At 37.3% G+C, this 13563-nt stretch overlaps 1 protein-coding gene and 1 long non-coding RNA gene across 4 annotated transcripts in view; one reads left to right on the top strand and one right to left on the bottom strand.

Annotated features, from left to right (window-relative positions):
• slc7a8a (solute carrier family 7 member 8a) overlaps positions 1–3183 on the bottom strand; it is a 24810-nt gene extending 21627 nt beyond the window's left edge. Inside the window, exons 1-2 of one of the 2 annotated variants that reach the window (XM_048183868.1) lie at positions 3032–3183; positions 2376–2563 (exon numbers count right to left, since the gene is read on the bottom strand). In XM_048183868.1, coding sequence (XP_048039825.1) covers positions 2376–2520 — 145 coding nt within the window. In that variant the 5' untranslated portion in view covers positions 2521–2563; positions 3032–3183. Of the gene's footprint in view, positions 1–2375 lie in introns of both variants that reach the window. The other variant, XM_048183867.1, reaches the window with a different exon arrangement.
• LOC125264528 lies at positions 3091–11585 on the top strand. 2 transcript variants are annotated; one of them, XR_007184093.1, is made up of 2 exons: positions 3091–3351; positions 11219–11585. It is a non-coding gene; the product is annotated as an uncharacterized LOC125264528 (long non-coding RNA). The 2 variants fall into 2 exon arrangements; XR_007184094.1 differs by lacking the exon at positions 11219–11585 and adding an exon at positions 5234–10790 and having other exon boundaries at positions 3278–3351.
• The last annotated feature ends 1978 nt before the right edge of the window (positions 11586–13563 follow it).

The following is a 13563-nucleotide window of genomic DNA, read 5'->3' on the forward strand; positions in this document are numbered from 1 at the left end:
TCCTCTCTCAAGATCCATAAAAGGTACTAAAAACATATTTAAAACAGTTCATGTGAGTTATAAAGGTTATAAAGCAACAAGAATACTTTTTGTGCGCCAAAAACCCAAAGTCACATGATTTCAGCAGTTTAGCCGTTTGATAGGAGATCCGAGTCACTGATTCGATTCGAGTGTTTTGAAATCGGCCCATCACTTTATTGTTGAAAAGTCATTATTTTGGGTTTTTTGGCGCACAAAAAGTATTCTCGTTGCTTTATAATATTAAGGTAGAACTACTGAACTCACATGAACTGTTTTAAATGTTTTTAGTACCTTTATGGATCTTGAGAGAGGAAATGCCATTGCTCTGAATGCAGGCCTCACTGAGCCATCGGATTTCATCAAAAATATCTTAATTTGTGTTCTGAAGATGAACGAAGGCCTTACAGGGTATAGAATGACATGAGGGTGAGTAATAAATTACATTATTTTCATTTTTGGGTGAACTAACCCTTTAACATGTATCTTTTGGATGATCATCAAAAAACCCATACTAAAAACACTGGTTTAGTTTTCAGCTAATGAAGGTCTATGATATTTATCTTTAGACACTGAGCTTGCAGTTTTAAGTTCTACATCAATACATACATCAAACATTTTCAGTAGGATTTTAATCGGCTTACTGGAGAATTAACCAATCACTAACATTTAATGACTGTATCAGATCAAAAACCTGTCTGACAAAAAATAATGGAATGCCATTAAATATCTATTGGGTTGCTAACTGGTTACATCTATTTTGGCTCACATCAAATCCTTTGCAGCCAGACTGATGTATCATGTTCTTAAATCAATCCATAAGCATCGCCAGTTTGCCCTTAACAAAATATATACAGATCACTTTTTTACCTGCATCATCTTACAATCTCCTTCTACTACTAAAACTATGTTATTGGCACCTGTTTCCATTCTGTCATTCCCTACAGATTACTAAAGGCCATAATCCAAAAATTCAACATCAAAAAATGGGGCTAAGCAAGTCAAAAACCACAGAAAGTTCACTTTCAGGTCCATGCTTCATTTTCAGCTCACAAAGGGTTCCAGCAAAGGGGTTGATAAGGATGAGAGTGGCAGAAGTTATAAAGTATTCTGATAAATCTAATGAAGTACATGGAGAACAAAGGCTTGAGGAAAGCTTTGAGCGATCCGAAGCGACAATCACCTGATAATGATGTTCACGTGGGGCAACTGAGAGCATGTGAATATGTGACCTGACCCGATCAAGGTTACCGAAGAGGATTATCATATAGCTGCAGTTAAAATGTTAGCTGGGATTATCTTGGGTGGGTTTTACTTTTCCTTAACTCTTATCATTACATTAATTATATTTTATAGCTTAATGCTGCCTAAAGCAATAAATGAAAACTACCATGTGACATGCTCAATAAACTGACAAGGGTTAAGTCACGTTTCCTCTCTCCACTTCCTATTATATTTGCAGTGTCTCCGCTATAAGTCTTTCTGACCTGATTTTTTTTCCTTTATGAAACCAGAAGCGAAAATATTAGAGACAAAAGAACACCAATTCAACATGGGAAAGGCAGGTGCATTTTTATTATTATTTACCTTCTGTATTTTAAGCCATAATACTATTGAGAAAAAAAAGCACATGGTTGTTTTGCAGTTTGCTAGCTAGACCAATACATTTCTGTTTACTAGATCAAAAAAAAAATCGACTGATATTTGGCCAGTTTTCAAATCTGCTGACAGCCTTGTTAATGGATAATGCACATTTTGTATTTTCAAATATTCTTTAGTTATTATTTAATAATAAATATTTAGGTAAAATAATTGTTCTTTTGTACGAAGCGTTTGTTATACTTAAATTATTTAATTGTATTTTTTATTTAAAATATTTAACTACAAGACATCATCAATACTGTTTTGCATGACCTGTCCTTTACAATAGGCCTACTGAATATTTTACAGATCATCACAAGGATAAATAGGGCCTAATCATTAGACTACAACAATTAAAACAGAATGTGCACGAATATTTTATACAACAACAACAACAGCAATCGATGATTCATATCTTAAATATAGGCCAAAACAATTACTGGCTTATCTCTAAAATCAACATTATATTGGGATCGACCATTAGAATAACCCTTATCGGACCACTAAACAACAGCACAACAGGTCTGAGCGTAGGCTATATAATATATTTTCAACAAATTTTTAAATAACCTCTTTTCCATTTCATATGACTGATTAGTATGAGAGACTCTCAATCAGCATTATCCAATCAAGCTGTGCACGACTGACCATGCTTCCTTTTAAAACACACCAACCCATATGAAAATACCTGTAAAAGATACAAAATTAACACTCACCGACAATGATGCCACATGCACTGACGAGACCGATCTCCTTCTTCAACGCCACCGATGACTGTCCTGCTGCTTTCCCCGCGTCTGCTGCTCCATCCTCACTGGTGCTCGGGGCTGCGCTGCCTCTTTGTCTCGGTCCATCCGTCATGTTGGTAATTGAGATGTTCAGTCCTCGATATAGAGCGGTGATGCTAGAGAGTGTACCGCTGTTCAGTTCTGAGATAGCGTCTTTAATACATAAACAGCCTGAATACTATGTCGAGCAAAATATGCAGCTATGAGCACTTTATCTATCCTTTCTTATCTACGTGAGACTGCTTTAAAGCATGTGTCAGTAGGCTATTTATTGCCTAGTGGCAAAGTAACAATGAGCAAGATGAGCTACTGCCGTGGAGGTCTATAAAATTCAATTAAAAACAAAGCACACATGGAAATGCTAGATTTCCTTTTCGAGCGTCAAAAATCCACATAAAGCACTAATTTCGGGCATAACAAATACTACAGTTATGCTCCAATCGCAACTTTTAGGCTATTGTGTCCGTTTGTTGCGTCCGTGATGGAGCTTACGCAGGGTTTAATCTGCCGTTTAAACCCAAACACCACGCTAGACACGCCGAAAACCAAATCACAGGTTTCACCTTTTATTTCCTGTAGCCTACCTATAAAATACCGGTGCTTCCTGGTTCTTAAAACAAGGCGTGCATTCACATGGATTCTTGCCAAACGCCCTTAGGTAGATCAGTGTCCGCGCGCTGCAGACCGTCCGCGTCTCCAGCGATATCCAACGCACCAGTGGTCCAAGCGCCTCCACAGACTGTAGTATTTACTCCATATGTCAATCCCCTCCCAACCCGCACCATAAGTACAGTCGCGCCTCCTCCCCTTCCCCCCGCGTCACGTCTCTGCTCTTGTTTTTGTGGTCGACTCTACACGCCTCCTCATAAAGCCCTGGCAAGCGGTTGGCAAGCTGAACTGCACGGTAAGGAATATGACCTACCTGAACCTAAACATCTCAGTGCTTTCAAAGATTGCTGAAAACATTTGCTGCTTTCTCACAAGAAGGCTTGGGGGCTTTTAAATACATATGTAATTTTTTTTTCTTTTTTTTAACAAATGCTCTTCTATGTATGTACACGGTTCAACAAGATTTTCAAGCGTTTTAGTCATTACAAAAGTTAGTAGGAGCCCGTATTTTCACCTGCTGCCACAAAACAGACCCTTGAGATCAATAATGCGCATTTGCGTGCTGGAGATGTAACCATAACAACGGCTTGAGCGCAGCAAAACAAACGTCTACGAAACATCGCACGTATGGAGGAAAAAATAAATTAATAATAAATTAATAATCATACATACTGTATGTGTGTGTGTCTGTGTGTGTGTGTGTGTGTGTGTGTGTGTGTGTGAGGGGGGTGGGGGTGTGTGTGTGGGGGGGGGGGATTAAACCAGATTAACAGAAATCTGCTGTCTCTGTCATGGTTTAAAATAGTCCTAGACTTAGTCTAGTCCAGAGTTTAATAAGCTGATTTCCTGTAGGAAGACTAGATCTACTCCAGGACTAAACTGAGGCTTAAATTAAACCTTCCAGGAGGCAGGTTTAACTTCAGATTAACACTGTTTCAAAGAAGACACATGTATTACTTGGATATATATCGATATTGATTGCTATACACTGTATGTATGTATTTATGTGGGCTATGTACTTAAATAGAATTCATTACAAAAATATTTCCAGGCATTTCTTTTTCCCCCTACAGCTGATGTATTTTGCTTGCTTTAAAAGAACCGTCTCTTGTTTACTAAAGTTTTTTATTATTATTGCAGTCTTCTTCTGCTGCCATTGTTTTCCTTGGATTTGCTTCTTAGTTCCATGCAATTTTCATTCCATGTTTTCTAGGCAACCTCTCTCATGCTAATTCAGATTAGCACAGTTGGTTTTAAATTAATCTAGTTTATTTTAATTCAGGACTCCATAGTCCAGGTTTTAGTAATCTGTACTTAATCTGTGTTTCAGAAAGCCATTTTTTAATCTATTCTAGATTAAGGCCTATCCTGTCTTTATTTAAACCCTGTCCGGGAAACCGCCCCTATATGTTTAGCTATAGGTCTACTTGTGAGGATCAAATGTCCCCACAAGGATTGTAAAACTTGAGATTCCCTACTTTGTGAGGACTTTTTGCTGGTCCTCACAAGGAAAATGTATTAATAAACATAATAAAATGTAAAATAAAATGTGCGGTTTTCTGAGATGGGAAGGTTTAGGGGTAGGGTTAGTGTATTGGGGATAGAATTTATATATATATTAAGGGTGTGATTTGTGAAAAAAAACAGAGGGGGGGATGTTTTGAATTTTTTTTGTCTTTCCCCCTTGAAAATAAATCATAAACCCCAGTGGAGGTTCAATCAATCAGTATTGATTTTTTTAATAGAATACAAGATACAAGCCTCTACATTCAATTGCATTTGGTCCCATTTAGTTTTTGAATTTGTAATGCGCATCTGAAAAGTGTCTCATTTGCTGTGTTCGTAAAGAGACAGTTCTATATAAACGCAGCATTTTACTTGGCGATGTTTAAAAAAAAATATGTATTTTTGATATTCTATATGCTCTGTTGGTGGTTTGTGAAGTAACATCACCCGGGAGGGATATTTTTTTACCCCCACCGCTGGGGATAAAAATAATTCAGCAAAGGCAGGCATACATAGATCAGAAGGGGGGAAATCCCCCCCATCCCCCCTACAAATCGCACCCTGTATATATATATATATATATATATATATATATATATATATGTGTATATATATATATATGTGTATATATATATATGTGTGTATATATATATATAAACCCCTCTACCCAGGTCCTACTCGCCCTGCGATGTGTGGGCCTCGAACCTGGTTCTCCGGCATGGGAGTTGGACGCTCTAACGAGGAGGCTAAAGACTGCAACCTCTAGCATCAGTCGCTAGAGCATCTCTTGAGATCAGAGGAGTGAGGTTTACTCGCACAGCGGCTACTAGCTGGCCTCCGTTACACTCAACCCCCTAAACCTCACTCCCATCCGGGTCACGGCACCAATGTGACTCTGTGTGTGTTGGATGGAATAATTCAGGCTGAGATCAGGTGGATGGTCACTCAAAGTTGCTTTACTGGGCCTGGGACAAACAGCACCAAAAGGCTGATCAGTATACAGTGCATCGATGTTGCATGAGAAGTCAGCAGGACGAGATATGCGTCTCTGCTGATTACATAGCTCCGCCCCGCAATATGTGCACAAACGCGAGCAACACAAGTTTTCCCAATTTATGCTGAATTTAACTAACCTGAACATTTAGAAAATATTATTTCAAGAAATTTACAGCATTTGTACTGGCTTGTCTATTTATCTGCTCTGTGAGAGCTGTGAGTGGAGGGAGGGGGGTGTTTTAATAATTATTGAAAAAATTATAATTGTCTTTTATTGACAAAATATTTTAGTTTGTCATGTATATTTATTGATTAGATCAGATAATATTTTAAGCTGTCCTATGGCTGTGTTACAATGTGAAAAAAGTATAGACTGTATTAATGAAACAAAGCCACATATTTGTACCAGAAATGTGTGAAATTAATTTGGAAAAAAATGCTCTGAATTTAAGTAGACTTACACAAACTGAGAAAGTCAAAAAGCGTTAGGTTGTGCCCCTCTCTCCCCCTACAGCGAATCTGTGCTGCCTTCAAAATCTGACCAGACACCTTAATAGATAGGATGTGTCTTGTTGCCTTACTATCTCCATATACTATGAAGGCAGCATTTTCAGCTTTCAGTTTACAGCATCCATAAAGAAATATGTACATTAATTGTCTTAGTTGGTCAAAGTGCATTTCTTTGAGAGAGATACTATGGTCATAAATGTTCTTCATTCTCATGAAAGCAATAAAGAGATAACATTGACAGAAAAAAAATGAGAGCAAGAGAGCAGTTGAGGTAAATGTGACATTTTTGCCAGTGTATCTCATCATTCATTATGGTGTGAATCAAAGTGGACAAGAAGACACTAGGACTGTGTTGGCACAGCTGTGCTGTCATAGATAAATGGGCTATTGCTTGATATCTTAATGGCTCTCATACGCACACACACACACACACACAGTACACAGAGCCACACGCGGCCCTCATGATGGTCTCCTTTCTCATTCATTTGCTCAGTGAGTGGAAGCAGGGCATTGGGTCAAACTCAGCCGTTAAATAGCATCTTACAAACACCAGACAGCCGTGTAGTACAAGGGTGCAGCTCTCAAAGCAGCTTTCACAGGTCAATATGACATTCGGTTTGATAATGAGACGAAGTTAATTTGACAACATGATCAACATTCATTCTTTAAGTTTGGCACAGCCTATTTACTCATATCTCTTCATCTCTAATTCATGCAATGAAGCTCAATGAATGTGACGAAGAGAGTTGTTTTCATAATATTTCAGCCGTTATATTTTCACAACAGTACATCACAGTAGTTTCTAACTGAAATTAAGTTATGTTTCCTTCTTGGTTTAAAATTAAACCTTTTTAAACAAGAAAAACTGTTTGAAAATGGGGTGACCACAATATCAAAGCTAAAAGAAATACTGATAATTATAATGTAATATAATATTGCAACTCAGTATTTTAAAATCATTCAAATATGTCACACATCACTTTAATGCTTTTGCTGCTTTTGTCCCCATAAATTATACCTGCCATCAAAGACATAAAGAAAAGATGTCATGAATCATCTGGTGATCATGGTGTTGTCTAAAAGCATTCAGAAGTGTGAACTTGTCTGTATAAACTGTGTGAATGTGTTTGAATGCACTAATCTCGTCTGGACTGACCCAATCTCCTCCTTTTAATCAGCAAGACAGTGGACAGATAAACATGTCAAATCCACATGAGTGAGTGGCACGTTCAGCACAAGGCCTGAGGAAGTTGCAGACAGCTGTTTTGATGAAGACTTTCTGTCTTATCAGTTTGATAAACGATACCTGTGAAGAGTGCAAAATGCTGAAGGACACAAAACTACAAGTTATAATGTGTGGAGGGAGAAAAGGGCTGAGACAACGGGAATGATGCATTTCAGACTGAAACATACAAACTAAAGAAGAAAAGGCAGAGAGGACGATCATGGCTGGAGAGAAAGGCAGAATACTGAGTTTAAACTCCAGTTGATTGTCAGATGTCAGCAACATTTAGCCTTCAACACACTGATAAAGGGGCTGCTTATGTTGATATGGCCACTATTACCCTTTGGCTCTCCGTCACTGTCTTGTCAAATGCTTCACACAAACTTTTTCAGTGATAAGGAGGCACTATAAACCACTGTGATTTGCAGAGAGATGAGGTTAATTAATACCCAGAGATTTTAGCTTTAAATTTTCTTAAGAGACAGTTTAATTCAGATATAGGCTAATTCAGAGCACCATGCAGGATATAGATAGATATTGCCTAAGCAGCAACACTTTTTATGGCCGGTTCTTATATACTGACACAGTAATATCTTTAGATCAATGGATATGGCAAGTGACATCTCATTTTCCCAGGGTTATATTAAAACTGGTAAATCACTTAAATTCATACATTCAGTAAAATGTTTCTATTTTACATTTTTCTAATGCAAAAAAAAAAAAAAAAAGTATTGCAAATGATCTCAGCATAGTAATTTGAGTGTATAACCTTGTTATTTTAGTTTTATTTATATATGATTATAGAATTTATGAATATTTTGAATTAACTTTTTTTTTTTTTTTTGGTTCTACATGTTAAACTTACTATATTTCTGTTAATTGCCAAAGCAACATTTCTAATTTTCATGTATGTTTTTCCTCTAATATTTATATTTTTGTCATGTACTGACTTGACTTGATAACCCGCAACAAAGTTGCATGATGCAGAAGGATGATGAACTCACATTTAATAATCACTAGGAACAGAGAAACAGCAGCACAAAACATTAACACAAGACAATGATCAGAGGATGACTGGAGGTTTAAATACATAAAGGTAACAAGACACTAAGTGAAGGACAGGTGTAGATGATCAGTGGCATGATAACAAACAAGGGTTTCTATGGATACTAATACGATTACAATGCAACAGGAACTAAGGGACTGTTTACACAACACCTTTTTCAACTAAAAACAGAAAACTTTTTATGCATTTTGGCCACTCATTTACACGATAATGGCTTTTTGGTGGCCTGAAAACGCAAACTTTTGAAAACGGTCTCTGTGTAAACAACAAAAACGCATATCTGTGAACATGATGACGTCATGCACATACATGTTCAGTCAGGGTTTCATCAAAATAAAAGTCCTTGAACACAGAGACAGGGAATCGTGACAATTTTATTTAAGCTTTATTTCAATTAATGAAAACATTTTAATAGATTTAGCTTTAGTTAACAATAACAACACTGATATATAATATGAATGAAATAAAAATCTAATCTTAATTTCACATTTGTGAATTTTCAAAAGAGCAAGCAACATCTGACCTTCTGTACAAAGAAGTTCACATGCTCAATGTCACACAGTTACATATTAGACTGGTGACCTAGAAATACAATTAATTTTAACTAATAACTTTCCAAACCCTAAAACGTTATTTCTTTTGAGGTTTAAATAAAATAAAACACACTTCTTTAAAATGTCTCAGATTTTTTGGACCTACTGATGTCATAACTGCAATTTTTTCTTCTAGTGACTGCAAAAGTACTTTAGAAATCAAGCTAAATTATGACTGACAGCAAAGACCAGTCTTTCCTGTATATTGCTTCTGCACTCAAACAGGTGGCACACATGACAGAGCAGCAGCACTTTTTTGAGTTGTTGACCTCAGGGCTGCAGGCCTGTGCTGTTGAGTCATGCTCTGCCACACGTACCGCATTTGGTAACGATGCCTGGACACCCACCTTATTTACCAAGACACAAGGAGTGTTACGCAATGTGGATGAAGTTCCCTTTAGTTGTGATAGAGAGAGGGAATGGAGGAAATGAAACACTGGATAGATGGTGCTGCATTTTAAACCAGCATGTCTGCACCTGCATATGGTACATGTGCACATGGCCGTGTGTGTCTGTTTACGTGTACATGCATCATTTGTGTTTGTGTGAACACTGAGAATTATGAACTTAGTTATGGATTTACATTTGCTAACTGCAATTTCTGATATGGAAATCAAAAAAGTGAATGTGCTTTTTCGTTATGTGTGAGAGAAAGAGATAATAAGAAAGAGTGTGAGTGAGAGAAAGAGAAGAAAAAAGAAAGCGAGAAGCATGTAGTGAGGGGGCTTGAGTATTTCTAGGAAGTGTAATTTGATACGTCTGTTTACCATACACAGAGAGCACATGTGGCAAAGAATAATATGTCCAAGAACATAGATATTTATCCAGTAACGGAACACATACTCAGAGGAATAAAACTATATTTACATATAAATATGTGTTTGTGTCACATTCAGTTCTACATCATATGATTTGTCTGTCTTATTGCCATGAGTGCAAATGTTTTTGTTGTGAAAAATATATTCTTTTGTGAAGGTTGAGTAAATGATTTCTGAATATTCATTTTGGGTGAACTACCCTTTTAATATTAATCTGCACACATGTACAGTTTGATATGTGTGGTTCAACACACTGGCTTTGTTTTGCATCCTTCCCACTATGTTTCCTTATAGTGTATTTACTTTTTTTTTTGTGGAGTAAGAGGCTGTCTTTTGTTTTTAATCAAAGGTGGGCATTTCAGTGATCAATCAAAGTGATCTGGGATCAGTGTTTTCATCATCAGCACAATAGCAGAGTGTTAATTTCATTTAACCATCATTGTTAAACTGATCATCACCATCTTTCATTATCTGATAATTATATTACGAAAGCTTTAGTCATGCATGTCACATCTTGAGTTTTTAATACTTTTATACTTTAGTCCATTGTATTTAATCCACCCAAATATAAAAATGGTATCATTATTGTTCCAAACCTGTATGACTTTCTAGTTTCTTTCATCCGTGGGACATAAAAAATAAATATTTTTCAATACAATGCAAGTCACCAAAATTGTTTGGTTAAAAACACTCTTCAGAGTATCTTCTTTTGCATAATAGAAAGATACACAGGTTTGGAACAGCATGAGGGTGAGTAAATAATGACAGAACTTTCATTACTATCCCATACAATTCTGTTTTCCTGTTATATTTGTTTGCTTTTCTGGAATACTGTTTTCCTCTTTCTCCCTATTTGCCAGTTTGGTCTCTCCCCTTCTACCCAGTGGTCTCTGTTTTCACTCATCTCCTCACGCTCTCCTCAGCGTGATCGTGTTTTTGGAACGCTGGTTCAATCCAGTCTCCTCTGATTTCTCCCCCTTTTCTCTCCTCTCTGGCTGTTTTCATTCCAACACTGCTGTCTCATCTGAGACATTCACTTTTGCTCCCCTTCGGTCTTCTGGTTTTTGCACGTGTGTGAGATTTTTTTTTTCTAGTCAGCATATTAACACATTACTCTGTCAACAAGTGTGGAACCATATAGAGTTGTGTTGTAGGCTGTGTAGTGTATGTGTTTAGTCATTGTGTGTCAGCTTGTCTTTTAAATGCTAGAGCAAGGGAAAATAACTGTTTCTGTGCTCCTCTCTCTTCATAAGTGTGTGAGAGAGGAGCAACATGTTTCCCTATACCATATTTCTTGGAATGACCAAGACCTTCTCTCAGAATTGCAGCGGTTTCACATTTCACACACATATTGTGGTTTGCTTCTCTGCATGCTATATTATTTTACGTTAACATAACTGGATAAATATGATAAATATTAATGATAAATGCATCCTTTTCTTTTGCAGATGTTATAATCTTACGTCAGTGATGTATTACGATGTCACAGCATGGCGTGGCCCATCATTCAGCCGCAGAGCACATGAATTATTCATATTTACGTCAGAGGTTGTGCTAAAAATATCTCTGAGAACCTGCACTACCACACCGATCGTTACATCTTTATGGTGGGCGCTGACTGCTTGAGGACAGACACGCATGATATGCTAAATGCTGTTTTTACAACAACCACAATAAAAAAAATTCAACAGAAAATAAACATTTCAGAATGTCAGAGTTGTTGTGTTCTGAGCTAATGCTAGTCACTGTACATCCTATACACTGTAAAATATTTACTTTCAAGCAGGCAAATAATTATTAAAAACATGAATAAAGCTTTAGGATGTTATGATGTGTTATTTAAACAAAGCCTTTAAAAAGCCAGTAGCTTTGTTCACAGTCATGAATTATTGATTTGCTAATTGCTTGTTGGTTGCATGCAGGGAGGGACATTAGTATCTGTGCAGTGCACAGTATGGCTGGTTAACACAAGTGGTGCTTACTGCAGAGCCAAATGATGTACAGCTCCCCCTCTCTGGGTGTAATGGGAGGAAATTGACCTAGTCTAGCTCTACCTCCACCTCTGTGGACCTAATGGGTGGAGCTTGACCTAATTGGGCTTAGGAATAGGGTTATGGTGTGGCCAGACCTTCAAGCTCCACTCATTACATGCAGAGAGGGGTCAAGCTCCACCTATTGGCTCTGCAGTGAGTAAACTCTTGGTTAGCATGGCCCCAACAGCCTCTGCTGGTGAAAGCTATAATTACAACATCTGGGTTTAAACAGCTTCTTTCCCAATTGAGCATATAAAATGTAAATTAAATTTGCATGCAACATTTAAATGGCAAATATTGTTTTACCAGTGTTCGATTCTGTTTTGGGGGTACTTAAAAGCATGAAATGGAGTACTAAAATTGCTTTTTTGTCATTATTTAGGAGCACATTGGCATAAACATGGCCTTAAAGCTAACAAACATGGACAAAATGCTACAAAACTTCAATTTTAATTTAATGGGGTCAGAGTTGCACACATGCATCTTTTCATTCTAATAGATGGAATCAGTAGACTACTGTACATATAAGCACTATTTGCAATCCCTCATGCAAAGGAAATATATTTCCCTATAAATAAATGATCAATAGGCTGCATTTCATAACATATAGATGTGATACTGCATGTGTATAAATATATTTCACACATATTTACTCATGCAGTATGTACAATATATATATATATATATATATATATATATATATATATATATATATATATATATATATATATATATAAACATATATATAAACAAACCCGATTCCAAAAAAGTTTGGACACTGTACAAACTTATATTTTATTCACAATAGAATATAGATAACATATCAAATGTTGAAAGTGAGACATTTTGAAATGTCATGCCAAATATTGGCTCATTTTGGATTTCATGAGAGCTACACATTCCAAAAAAGTTGGGACAGGTAGCAATAAGAGGCCGGAAAAGTTAAATGTACATATAAGGAACAGCTGGAGGACCAATTTGCAACTTATTAGGTCAATTGGCAACATGATTGGGTATAAAAAGAGCCTCTCAGAGTGGCAGTGTCTCTCAGAAGTCAAGATGGGAAGAGGATCACCAATTCCCCCAATGTTGCGGCAAAAAATAGTGGAGCAATATCAGAAAGGAGTTTTTCAGAGAAAAATCGCAAAGAGTTTGAAGTTATCACCATCTACAGTGCATAATAATAATAACATCATCTTGCTACTGGGGTACCTCAGGGCTCCGTGCTTGGACCACTTCTCTTCTCCATCTACATGTCATCACTAGGATCTGTCATTCAGGATCATGGTTTTTCCTATCACTGTTACGCTGATGACACACAACTCTACCTCTCATTCCAACCAGATGATCCGACGGTTGCTGGTCGCATCGCAGCCTGCCTGACAGCCATTTCTACCTGGATGAAGGACCACCACCTTCAACTCAACCTTGCAAAAATGGAACTGCTTGTGGTCGGTGCCGACCCAACACTTCATCATAACCTTTCAATTCAACTTGGGTCGTCAACCATTACTCCTTCCAGGACAGCCAGGAACCTTGGAGTGGTGATGGATGATTGTTTAAGCTTCACAGATCATGTTTCGACAACGGCCCGCTCCTGCAGATTTGCCTTGTACAACATCAGGAAGATTAGACCCTTCCTATCAGAGCATTCCACACAAATCCTTGTCCAAGCTCTTGTTCTATCTAGACTGGACTATTGTAATGCTCTCTTGGCTGGTCTTCCAGCATGAACTGTCAAGCCTCTACAACTGATCCAG

The sequence above is a fragment of the Megalobrama amblycephala genome, linkage group LG3 (genome assembly GCF_018812025.1).
Source record: "Megalobrama amblycephala isolate DHTTF-2021 linkage group LG3, ASM1881202v1, whole genome shotgun sequence".
NCBI lineage: Eukaryota > Metazoa > Chordata > Actinopteri > Cypriniformes > Xenocyprididae > Megalobrama > Megalobrama amblycephala.